General features: G+C 39.6%; 1 protein-coding gene across 1 annotated transcript in view; it reads left to right on the top strand.

Annotated features, from left to right (window-relative positions):
- Nucleotides 1-13,274, top strand: part of LOC124776487 (TBC1 domain family member 20) — a 119,001-nt gene that overhangs the window by 22,723 nt on the left and 83,004 nt on the right. The window contains exons 3-4 of the mRNA XM_047251503.1: nt 4,109-4,258; nt 4,557-4,651. Of these exons, the coding sequence (XP_047107459.1) occupies nt 4,109-4,258; nt 4,557-4,651 (245 nt within the window). The remainder of the gene's footprint in view (nt 1-4,108; nt 4,259-4,556; nt 4,652-13,274) is intronic.

Raw genomic sequence — 13,274 nt, 5'->3', positions numbered from 1 at the left:
GGGGGGGGGGGGAGAGAGAGAGAGAGAGAGAGAGAGAGAGAGAAATGGTAGGACATATTTATGTGCCATTTCAATACATATATAGCAATTTTCCATGTAACCAGACTGAGGCACAGCAATGTGTGGCCAGGTACAGCTAGTTACAAATAAAGTTGATAAAATTTTTACAGATTTTAAGTTTGTGATGTAGATTATTCTTTTCATATTGTAGAGTCTAGAGATGGGCGGTGTGTGGCTGAAACTGGCGATTATTTTTGTAATCATGGTTGCTCTAAAATGAAAAGAAGTGTACAATATGTCAGTCACTCTTCTCCTTAGACAAGCATGTAAAGAATGTTGACAAGATGCACTAGAATCTGAAAACAATTGTCTCAGAAGTATGAAAACACTGTGTGTGTGTGTGTGTGTGTGTGTGTGTGTGTGTGTCCAATACATAATGAACTATATCTCCTTTCACAGTTACTTCCTTCTCCTAGATCTGTTCTGCCAAGGAACACCATTTGAACATCCAGTAAAGTAACTCCAGTTATAACTAAACAAAATTGTTTCTATAATCACAGATTATATTTTGTTAAGAGGTAGTTTTCAATTGTGAGAATGGAAAAAATGTTATCATTTGAAATAACATAGTGTTTTGAAGATTATAAATACATTTCTACTCATGTAACAAAAAATTTCATGCTTTCTGAATTACACTTCTACAGAAAATTCCATTCTTATGAGCGTATTAGATACTTAAGTATTACAGTACAGTTTCATCAGTCAACTGTGCCCACTTAAGAAAATGCATCAATTAAAAGATTTGATTCTGAGTTTCTACAGTCACAAAAATCACTTCCCCTTAGTCACATATTACATTCCACATCCAGATATCCTGATTATTTCATTACAAAACAGACTACATAATAGTCGTTCTTACTTCACCTGTACAATGTCTGGAAAGGAGGGTGTGATTTAGTCGTCTGCAGTCCTTGTGTATGCTCATCAAAAATAAAATTTTAAATAGATATAGTTATATATAAAAAGAAGTTTTTATCATCGCCTATTTCCCAAAAAATTATACAGGCACTGACTATTGCATCTCTAATTAGAACATGGCCACAAGCCACCTTCTTTACATCGACGTGTCCTTCCAAAAATGAGTTGTGCTGTCAATTGCGAGATCGCACTAGTAGTGTTTTCTCAACTGTACTCAGTTGTGATTGTATTAATACGAGAAAAAAACAAATAACAGAGGTTAATTGCTGGCCCTTGAATTTATACTTAGCTTGAAGAAGAAGGAATGTTTAGTTTTAATGGTAAATTTTCATATCTATAGATCTGTGTATAGTGCAATAAAATACCTGTAGATTGCAATTGAATGTGCAGATCCTCGTCAGGAAAGACCACAAATACTTCAACTGTGTGCCATTATGTGTAGTTTGCTAGTTACCTCCACGTTTTGACACTTGTTTCTTGGGAGGGGAACATAATTACACGATTGGGTGTATCAGATTTTGGTGTGTCAGATGTGGGTAGTGACTGCCCACTGCTGAAAACAGTTCCTATTTGAAAAAATGACAAGTTGATAAATTCTTTGCAGACTTGTTAACATTGGTTTAAGTAAAACAATATGGGGAGTTTTTACATCAAATAAGTAAGGCAACAAATTGAATGTCTTTTAACTTCAATTATTTATTAATTAAAATCACAACTGCATTAGTGGCATAAGTCATTTTAGAAAACCTTAGCAGACAGCCAAATTCACAAAGCAGACCCAAAGTATCTTCTGCAATAGAAAATTAATGGTTCAGACTGTTAATGTGTATTAGCACTCTTCCTTATAAAACTTAGCAGTCCATCTGCGTTTGGGGTGTATTTTTTCCCTCTTCTCCTGCTGATGTATTTTGTAGGGTTTGTGGTGGGTCTTATACCAGCTCTAGTGGTAAGTTGTGTCCCTGGGCGATACAACTGGGCAGTATTTTGCCGACCCTAATACACCGCCAGATGAGAGTAGTATTACCTTTATCCTCTCTTCTCAGAGTAGTTGTTTGGTGGTCCGGATCTTTCCGTGCCACCTCCCTGTCGGTCCAACTGCGGTGAAGATTTCTGAAATGCTTCCAGTTCTCTCTACTGCACTACTAAATAAATAGCCACACTTCTCACAAACAGGGGTATATTTTGCCCAACATTTTCACTATTTCTTTTAACAACACAACAAACAATTGCTAAGGTAATACCACTCTCTTGACTACATTCAAATATGTCCGTACATGCGTACTTTAGGACCTGAGAGAGCAGGCACAGATAAAAAACTACTGCTGTTCAAATGTTCATTACACCCTTGTTGGTGCGTCATTTACTCCATGGCTCCTGGATTCAGGCACTCGCTGCACCATGGCACAAATGACTCCCAGACAACCAGTGGTTGTAATACAATTTTTTACTGGTCCCCTTCTCGCTGGCTCCACCACTGCTCCACATTCACCGCATACAAGAAAGGAAAACACACAGTTTCCATTTCTCACTACATTTATCCTTATTCAACTTACTCGAGAGCACCTCTTTTCGACGGCTTTCAAATGGTGTGTTGGGATGTTTACAAATATCCTGAAACACTACACATTCACTCTCACTGAATAATTCTGACAATGCTCAGTCACAGAACTCAACTCTATGCAGCCATTTGCTGCCCAACTGTCAGTCACAAACTTTATTACTCACATCGTGGAGACAGACCACCTCACCCTTTTGTCACTAGAAACAGTCTCTTCTCAATCTTTGCAATTGACTCTGCAAGCTACTCTATCTTCCACCAATAAAACCAGCCTACTGTGGCTTGTACTCACAATTTTTTCATTTTATGTTCCACTGACTGTCGCTGTTGTCTCTTCCATGCCTTGCAATTACATTCTAGTGACGTGCATTATTATTGTAATATTTTTTACAATTTTCAGCCACCTGTAATTAAAAAAGTTACATAATAGATCACATGCCAGTGCTAATAATGAAGACATCGAACTCCATATATTAAAAACAAATAATGTCTCGTGAAATATTATGCTAACATGAATTCATTTGTAATTGCCTGATGCATAAATATTCCACACATTTTGATATTAAGAACTACTGATTAAATTTTGGAAAAGAAAAACAATCATTTTAGCATGCTGTGGTGTGTACATTATCATTGAGACTCACCACTGCCTGCTTGCTAGGGCACATGGAGCCTTCTGGATTATTTAACACTCCCTACTCCGGCTGCTAAGCTCCTCAGCCAATGCTAATGTCATACCAGAGCACTCCAAACAATAGCAACTGTTTCCAGCTTTCTGAACTGCAAATACCTCATCACATGTACATACAGCCTTTGCCATGTCTTGCAATATTTTTAAAGGGTGTGGGTATCCACTCTATTGTCTTTCATTATCTTTACATTATGCCACGTACAATCATATGTAGTGGCAATAATTGCAGAATGGTAGTTTTGGTTTAAGTGAGACATGTTCTCTCTCTCTCTCTCTCTCTCTCTCTCTCTCTCGTAATGATGTTCACATAAGAAGGCGCATGGAGGGGTGAAGCAAAGTAGGGAGGAGCAATGTACCACATGAAGCTCCAGTCAAAAGCATCATTCTGCAACACTGCCTGAAGGATGCTCTTCAGGCTGCGCATGAACATTTAGCACTCATTTTCATATTATTTTAGGTGCGGTGAAATTTCTTAGCTAATATAGTGCCCATTATGGATGCCATGAAGCAAAGAAGACAAGTAGTAAGTTATGAAGTGACAGCAGTAGTTTTCATAGCATATAAGTTCTACTGCGTTGAGTCAAAAGCAGAAATAGTGGCCCAGTGTAGTGGTCACCATAGTGTTGCCAGTTACCAGGAGAGGTAACGTCTGGATCATGAGGTGTGAGATAGAGACAGAGCACTTACTGAGGACATGCAAAGAATGCATCACGCTGGCGCATTCTTATGTATGCATCACTATAGTGTTGAAACTAGTAAAGATATAGTGTTTCTTAGGGTCTTTCTGATTAGCCTTTGCAATCAGTTTGTGATATTTAGAAGTTTCCTACAAACTAAAACATAAGTTACTGTTTTATTACTCATAAGTCTCTTCCATATAGATGAAATTCGAAGAAAAGTTTGGCCAATACTTGTCGGAATTGATGCACCATCAGATACTGAACTTCCCAGCCAAGCTGAATTAGAAAGTCATGCAGAATATCAGCAAGTAGTGCTGGATGTTAATAGATCTCTCAAAAGATTTCCACCAGGTATGTCCCGATCATTTGTGTTGTTACAGAAATTACAATATCAATTAGTAATTTTCACTTTCGTTATAGTTGGCCATAGCTTTATTTGAATGCAATGAAGGTAACTTGGTTTGAATTGTCTATCATTTGTTTTTGCAATCACTGGACTCTAAGTAATTCTAATTTTTCATGACTTGCTTCTTCAGCTTTCAGTATTTTACTTTGATTTGCTCAACAGGGAAAAAATGACATGCTATTTACATTCTATTGATATTGTAAAAATTCGCTTCCATTAATGTCACTGATAATTATTTGATAGGTATTCCTTATGAACAGAGAGTGGCTTTGCAAGACCAGTTAACAAGGCTTATACTGAGGGTAATAATCAGATATCCTCATTTGCGGTACTACCAGGTAAGGTACATTTGTAAAAGTATTTGCAAGATCTGAATTAGTTAAAATTTCACATTTAAAAGAAATGATATAATGCTAAGAACTGAGTTTGCCTGATGGGTGTTGGGAAAGCTATTACTACTATTGTTTGGCTGCAAACTAATGAAACACATTCCTCCATAAAAAAACTGTCTCCAAGAAAGAATGATAGATTCGAACTGTTTTGTATTTCCTGTGACAAAGAGACTTTTTAAGTTGCTATGAAGTACTTTAAAATTAATTTTCAGGCAAACTTTATAACAGAGTGGCAGTTGTTTAGATTGGGTTACCTCCCCCCCCCCTCCCCTCCACTTCATCAGCAGACTCTAGAAATAGTAGGACAGTTTGAAAAACTAAAGAATTCTGTTTGTTGTCTATATATGTTATTCTGATGGCAGATTTTGATGAAGATAAATAATTTTTTTCATCAGACATTTATTTCTTTTTTTTTTTTTTCTTTTTAATACTATGGAATGTAAAACAGTCTTAGTTCAAAAAATTGTTCTTTTATTTTATAACCTGTTCTAATCCATACAGTTGTTATAAGACGTGTTTCATTCTTGACTAGTATAAAAAAAAATTAAGAAAACTTGTAGCCAAAATAGACTTTCAAAACATGTAAAAACGTAGTAAAACTGTGATGAACAAAAACTATTGACCCATAGTGTAAAGTTGCTTTCAGCCTGCTGACAGCGATTTTACACTATAAGTCAATTGTGTTTATTTAAGTTAGTTTTGTTATATTTTTATACCTTTTGATCATGCCTATATTGTGTACAATCTGTTTTTTTTATACATTAGTTTAGAATGAAAGACATTTTCCATTAGAACCACTGACAGCCTTGGGAGAGCCAGCCCTGACAAAACTCTACCATCTGGTGAGCAAGATGTATGAAACAGGCGAAATACCCTCAGACTTCAAGAAGAATATAATTATTCCAATTCCAAAGAAAGCAGGTGTTGACAGATGTGAAAATTACCAAACTATCAGTTTAATAAGTCACAGCTGCAAAATACTAATGCGAATTCTTTACAGACGAATGGAAAAACTGGTAGAAGCCGACCGTGGGGAAGATCAGTCTGGATTCCGTAGAAATGTTGGAACATGTGAGGCAATACTGACCCTACAACTAATCTTAGAAGATAGATTAAAGAAAGGCAAACCTACTTTTCTAGTATTTGTAGACTTAGGGAAAGCTTTTGACAATGTTGACTGGAATACTCTCTTTCAAATTCTGAAGATGGCAGGGGTAAAATACAGGGAGCGAAAGGCTATTTACAATTTGTACAGAAACCAGATGGCAGTTATAAGAGTCGAAGGGCATGAAAGGGAAGCAGTGGTTGGGAAGGGAGTGAGACAGGGTTGTGCCCTATCCCCGATGTTATTCAATCTGTATATTGAGCAAACAGTAAAGGAAACAAAAGAAAATTTTGGAGTAAGAATTAAAATCCAAGGAGAAGAAATAAAAACTTTGTGGTTCACCAATGACATTGTAATTCTGTCAGAGACAGCAAAGGACTTGGAAGAGCAGTTGAATGGAATGAACAGTGTCTTGAAAGGAGGATATAAGACGAACATCAACAAAAGCAAAACGAGGATAATGGAATGTAGTCAAATTAAGTCGGGTGATGCTGAGGGAATTAGATTAGGAAATGAGACACTTAAAGTAGAAAAGGAGTTTTGCTATTTGGGGAGCAGAATAACTGACGATGGTTGAAGTAGAGAGGATATAAAATGTAGACTGGCAATGGCAAGGAAAGGTTTTCTGAAGAAGAGAAATTTGTTAAAATCAAGTATAGATTTAAGTGTCAGGAGGGCGTTTCTGAAAGTATTTGTATGGATTGTAGCCATATATGGAAGTGAAACATGGATGATAAATAGTTTAGACAAGAAGAGAATAGAAGCTTTCGAAATGTGGTGCTACAGAAGAATGCTGAAGATTAGATGGGTAGATCACATAACTAATGAGGAGGTATTGAATAGAATTGGGGAGAAGAAAAATTTGTGGCACAACTTAACTAGGAGAAGGGATTGGTTGGTGGGACTTGTTCTGAGGCATCAAGGGATCACCAGTTTAGTATTGGAGGGCAGTGTGGAGGGTAAAATCCATAGAGGGAGACCAAGAGATGAATACACTAAGCAGATTCAGAAGGATGTTGGTTGCAGTAGGTACTGGGATGGGAGATGATGAAGCTTGCACAGGATAGAGTAGCATGGAGAGCTACCAGTCTCAGGACTGAAAACAACACAGCAACATGGGATGATGATAGTTTGGATTAGATTAGATTTACTTTCATTCCAATTGATCCGTAGTGAGGAGATCCTCCAGGATGTGGAACATTTCAGAAAAACAACAATACATGACAAATATTTACAACTAAAACAAATAAGCTACTGTGCCATTCCACAGGTCCCAAGTGCAATGATAGTCATTTTTTAATGAACACTAAGGGTCATTTTACAAATACTAATGCACTGAATTTAAACTAAATGCACACCTTTTTGTACAAGACTAAGTGACTTAATCCTTGTGAAGATTATTTTTATTTCTAGTATTGATTCCATGAATTGAGTTGTTGGTTTGAAAAAGTGATATGTTTTTAATGACAAATTTCATTAAGGAATAAATATATTGGGAAGCAGTAGTTAGTATCCCTAGTTCCCTAAACAGGCTTCTGCAGTATGTTCTTGAGTTCACACCACATCAACTCTTACTGCACGTTTTTGTGCCTAGAAAACATTAGCTTGGCTTGATGAATTACCCCAAAAAATAATCTCATATGGCATAATGGAATGAGAGTAAGCATAGTATGCCAACTTTTTCATTTTTATATCCCCTATATCTGACAAAATTCGCATTGCAAACAGAGATTTGTTAAGACGCTTCAGCAGTTCTGTGGTGTGCTCCTCCCAGTTGAATTTATTATTAAGCTGTAATCCCAAGAATTTAACACTGTCCACTTCTTCTATCTTCTTGTCATCGTGTGTTAGACATATACTCTTGGGACACCCCTTACAAGTTCTGAACTGCATGTAGTGTGTTTTTTCAAAGTTTAGTGAGAAAGAATTGGCTAGGAACCAGTGATTAATGTCCACAAATATTTTATTAGCTGACCTTTCTAGGACTACACTTGATTTGCTATTTACTGCAATGTTTGTATCATCGGACAAACAAAACAAACTTGGCATCTGGTAGTGTTACTGACGAAAGGTCCTTGATATACAGAAGAAAAAGTAAGGGCCCCAAAATGGAACCTTGTGGGACCCCACATGTAATTAGTTCCCAGTTGGATGATGCCTGATAGCTTGATACATGTCTCTTTCCTAATAACACCCTTTGTTTCCTGCCAGAGATATAAGATTTGAACCATTTTGCAGCATTTCCTGTTATACTATAATATTCTAGTTTACTTAAAAGGATATTGTGATTTACACAGTCAAATGCCTTTGACAGATCACAAAATATACCAGTTGCCTGCAATTTTTTGTCTAATGAATTAAGCAAATTTTCACTGTAAGTGTAGATAGCCTTCTCAATATCAGAACCTGTTAGAATAGTGTATATCAAGACCATTCACAAAATAAAAGATAAAATTGTATTTGAAGACTGTTTCATTTTGTACATCAGGTTCCTGTGTCCTCCACTGTGATCAAGTCACTTGTTCCTTGGTCTCGACCTCAAATTTTCACTTCAGATTAAAAATGGCTTTTAATGGAATGAGGAAATTCCTCAGAAATTGTACACGACTTAAATGCTTCACTAGCTGGCGCTGAAACAGTTGATGCGGCAGGTTCATCAGTAAAATTGTTTCCCGTGATTAAAGGTCCAAGAAAGCAATATAGACTCTAGTAGTAACTTTGTTCACTTATTAACATCTGTTACTTGGCCTTCGGTCAATATCTACTCCCATCTCTTAGATGCATGCGTAAGGAAAGGAAATATTGTTTGCAAATGCCTCAAATGCAATTATGTTTTTCTTTGTTCCCCATGTCAAGATAAATAAAGAGTAATCTTTTCCTTTAACCTTCCTCTAAACTCTTTCCTTCATTCTTTCAGAATAAGCTCTTTTTCTCTCATCTAACCATTTGACTCCAGTTGTTATTTTGTTTTATCTCCCTTAAAACCTCCAATTTTCTTGATTTCTAGTCTAAATTTATTTCTGTTGAGTAAGATGTCCTCTCCAATCTGCAGTTCTTCTAAGTTCTATTTTGTTTTGCCTCCCCACCCACTTTCCTTGTCTATTTTCCTGTTTTGCAAAAATTTGTGGATCTGTTTTGTTGATAGCTTATCTTTCATTCTCTCTAGATTCTTTCCTAAATCTTCAAATGCCACTTTGCATTCAGCTGAAATTAGTGTTTCTGTCCCATGAGGGCTTCTGATGTTAAAACTATACTGTAATGCCATAATTTAACATCCAACAATGGAAATGCCAGGTAGAAATATCAACACTCTAGGAAAATATAGATTGCTACTTACCATAAAGAAGACACATTAAGTTGCAGGCATGCACACTTGAAAGACACTTACATAAAGCTTTTGGCCACAGCTTTCATCAATAAAAGACACATACATACCATCTGTACACAGAAGCAAGCACATCTCATGCAAAATGAACACCAGCTCCAACATCTGGGCTAGCATGCCACTATCAGGCGGGATGCGACCTGCGGTCTGGAGGTGGTGAGAAGGGGAAGGGATTGTAGTGTATGGGTGGGGAGAGAGACAAATGCTATCTGGTGGAGTGTACACAGACTAGAATGCCAACAGGCGCAGTCTCAGGAGGTTGTGGGGCAGGGAGGTGGAAAAAATGGAGCGAAAAAGGAGAGGTGCAGTGAAGAGGGAAGGATTGGCAGGTGAATTGGCAGTGTGAGATGAAAATTGGGAGGAGGCCATAGGACAGGGGGATGGAAACTTGTGTGGAGGGTGTAGGGACAGTATGTTACCATAGGTTGAGGCTGGGATAACAACGCGAGTGGAGAATGTGTTGTAAGGACAAATCCCATCTGTGCAATTCAGAAAAGCTGGTGTTGGAGTGGAGAATCCAGATGCCTTAGTTAGTGAAGCAGTCATAGAAATTTAGCCTATTCTGTTCAGCTGCATGTTGTACCGCATTGTGGTCTACTTTGCTCTTGGCTGCAGTCTGGAAGTGGCCGTTCTTTCTGATGGGCAGCTGGTTGGTAGTCATACCAGTATAAGAAGCTGTGCAATGATTACAGCAGAGCTGGTAAATGACATAACTGCTTTCACAGGTTGCCTGGCCCATGATGGGATAGGATAAACCTGTGACAGGACTAGAGTAAAAAGTGTTGGGCAGGGGAGGGGGGGGGGAGGGGTGTGTGTGTATTTGAACAGGTCTTGCACCTGCCTTTTGACAGGGATATGATTCTTGTGGTGAGGGGTTGGGATTGGCATAGGTATTGTGGAGGTTGGATGGGTGATGTAACACTACTTTAGGAGGGGGTGCAAAGTATCTTGGGTAGGATGTCCCCCATTTCATGGCATGATGATAGGTAATCAAAGCCCCGGCAAATGGTGTGGTTCAGTTGTTCCGGTCCAGGGTGATTCTGGGTGACAAAGGTGACATTACTTTGTGGCTGGTTCTTGGGGTTGGTGGGAGGATTGGGGGTCTGAGGGCGTAAATTTCATGGGAGATCTGTTTGCAGACCAGGTCTGGGAAATAGTGCCTGTGCGGTAAGACTGTCAGCATACAGAGAAGGGGATTCCTTGTTACTGCGTATACACCATCCTTGGATGTCCAGGCTGTATGGGAGGAAGTTTCTGGTTGAAAGGGATGACAGTTGTTGAAATGCAGGTATTGTTTGTGGTTGGTAGGTTTAATGAGGCCAGAAGGGAGGGTGGAGCCATCAGTGAAGAGCAGGTCAACAACTAGGAAGGTGGCACACTGGGTTGAGGAGGACCAGGTGATGCGGTTGGGAGAGGTGGTGTTGAGGTTGTGAAATAACACATTGGGTGTCTTGACCCTGAGTCCAGATTATGAAGATATCATCAATGAACCTGAACCAGGCTTAAGGTTTGGCCTCTTGGGAGCCTAGGAAAGTCTCCTCTGGATGGCTCATAAACAAGTTAGCATAGGATGGTGCCTTACGGGTGCCCATAGCTGTGCCGCAGATTTGTTTCTATGCCTTCCATTCAAAGTACTACTAGTTATGGGTTAGGTTAAAGTTAGCAAGGCATATGAGGAATGAGGTGATGGGTTTGGAGTCTGAAGGATGTTGGGAAATGTAGTGTTAAGTAGTGGTAAGACCATGGGCGTGAGGGATGTTGGTGTATAGGGAGGTGATGTCAACAGTTACAAGTAGGAATCCAGGAAGTAAATGGTTGGGGATGGTGGAGAGTTGGTGAAGGAAGTAGTTGGTGTCTTTGACATGGGAGGCTATATTATAGGCAGTTGGTTGGAGGTGTTGGTCAGTGAGGGCCAAGATTCTTTCAGTGGTGACACAACAACCAGCCATAATGGGGTGTCCATGACTGTTGGGTTTGTCGAATTCAGGGAGCATGTAGAAAGTGGGTATGCAGGGTGTCATAGGGTGAGGAGGGAAATGGATTCAGGGGTGAGGTCCTGGGAAGGACCTAAATACTTAAGCAGTGATGGGACCACTATTGCAGAGTTTATAGGTGGATGGAAAATTGTACTGAAATGCAGGAGGATCTGCAGCGAATTGACGCATGGTGCAGGGAATGGCAATTGAATCTCAATGTAGCCAATGTAATGTGCTGCGAATACATAGAAAGATAGATCCCTTATCATTTAGCTACAAAATAGCAGGTCAGCAACTGGAAGCAGTTAATTCCATAAATTATCTGGGAGTACACATTAGAAGTGATTTAAAATGGAATGGTCATATAAATTTGATCGTCGGTAAAGCAGATGCCAGACTGAGATTCATTGGAAGAATCCTAAGGAAATGCAATCCGAAAACAAAGGAAGTAGGTTACAGTACGCTTGTTCGCCCACTGCTTGAATACTACTCAGCAGTGTGGGATCCGTACCAGATAGGGTTGATAGAAGAGATAGAGAAGATCCAACAGAGAGCAGCGAACTTCGTTACAGGATTATGTAGTAATCGCGAAAGTGTTACGGAGGTGATAGATGAACTCCAGTGGAAGACTCTGCAGGAGAGACGCTCCGTAGCTCGGTACGGGCTTTTGTTAAAGTTTCGAGAACATACCTTCACCGAAGAGTCAAGCAGTATATTGCTTCCTCCTATGTATATCTCGCGAAGAGACCATGAGGATAAAATCAGAGAGATTAGAGCCCATACAGAAGCATACCGACAATCCTTCTTTCCACGAACAATACGAGACTGGAATAGAAGGGAGAACCGATAGAGGTACTCAGGGTACCCTCTGCCACACACCGTCAGGTGGCTTGCGGAGTATGGCTGTAGATGTAGACGTAGATGAGTCAGATTATTGATGGAGGCCTTCTGCCAGGTAGTCACTGCGATTCATAACAACAGTGTTGGAACCTGCGTCTGCAGGGGGGATGATCAGGTCAGAATTTGCTTTTAGGTTCTGTAAGGCTATTTTTTCTTTTTGCTGAAGGTTGGTTTCCTGTGAAAGGGACCTGGGGAAGGATGGTGAGGTTAAGTTGGAGGTAAGGAATTCCTGGAAGGTGACCAGCCAGTGGATAGGTGGGGGTGGGGGCAGGGGGGGGATTAAGGTTGGACGGTGGTGCAAACTAGAAAAGACAAGGGTTCAATGGTGAAATTAGGGTGCTTTCACTTGGAGGGATCGGCGGCAAAGAAGCGCTTCCATTTCAGGGATCTGGAGAAGGAGAGTAGGTCTTTGGAAAGTCCAGGGTCTTGGTGGAAAGGTCAACAGCCTAACACAACCTTATTTCTCATACATCTTACTAATTTTGTCCTAACTCATGACCACTTCTCATTTGAAGGGAAGATTACAAACAAATCGGCGGCGCAGCTATGGGCACCCGCATGGCACCATCCTATGCCAACCTGTTTATAGACCATCAGAGGAGACCTTTGTAGCCTCTCAAAATGTCACTCTCTTATCTTAGTTCAGGTTCATTAATGATATCTTCATGACCTGGACTCGGGGCCAAGACCCTCTGTCTTTGTTCCCTCACAACCTCAACAAATTTTCTCCCATCCACTTCTTGTAGTCCTCCTCAACCCGATGTGCCACCTACCTAGACATTTACCTCTTCCTCTGTGATGGCTCCATCCTCCTGATTGCTGATTGCATCCTACATAATAGTTGCATTCTGGCCTGAGATGCTGGAGTCGGCTTTTGTGTGTGCATGAAGTGTGCTTGCTTGTGTGTGAATGGTGTGTGTTTCTCCTTTGTGAATGGTGTGTGTTTCTCCTTTGCTGATGAAGGCTGTGGCCAAAAGCTCTATGTAGTTGTCTTTTAATTGTGCCTGTCTACAGCTTAATGTGTCTTCTTTACGGTTGGTTGCATTTTACATTTTTAAATTAACATCTATGGGAAAAACTCTTCATTTTTCAATTCTGATTTTAATTGCCTGTTTTTCACTTTTTAAGTTAGAATTGTCACTCAGGTATTTAACGTTGTTTTCTTGATGGCGCCTACTTGGATTTTAAAATTCCTTGTGAGTT

Source organism: Schistocerca piceifrons, chromosome 2, assembly GCF_021461385.2.
Source record: "Schistocerca piceifrons isolate TAMUIC-IGC-003096 chromosome 2, iqSchPice1.1, whole genome shotgun sequence".
Classification (NCBI taxonomy): Eukaryota; Metazoa; Arthropoda; class Insecta; order Orthoptera; family Acrididae; genus Schistocerca; species Schistocerca piceifrons.
The sequence above is the reverse complement of the archived record's forward strand: the minus strand, read 5'-3'. Positions and strand labels throughout refer to the sequence as shown.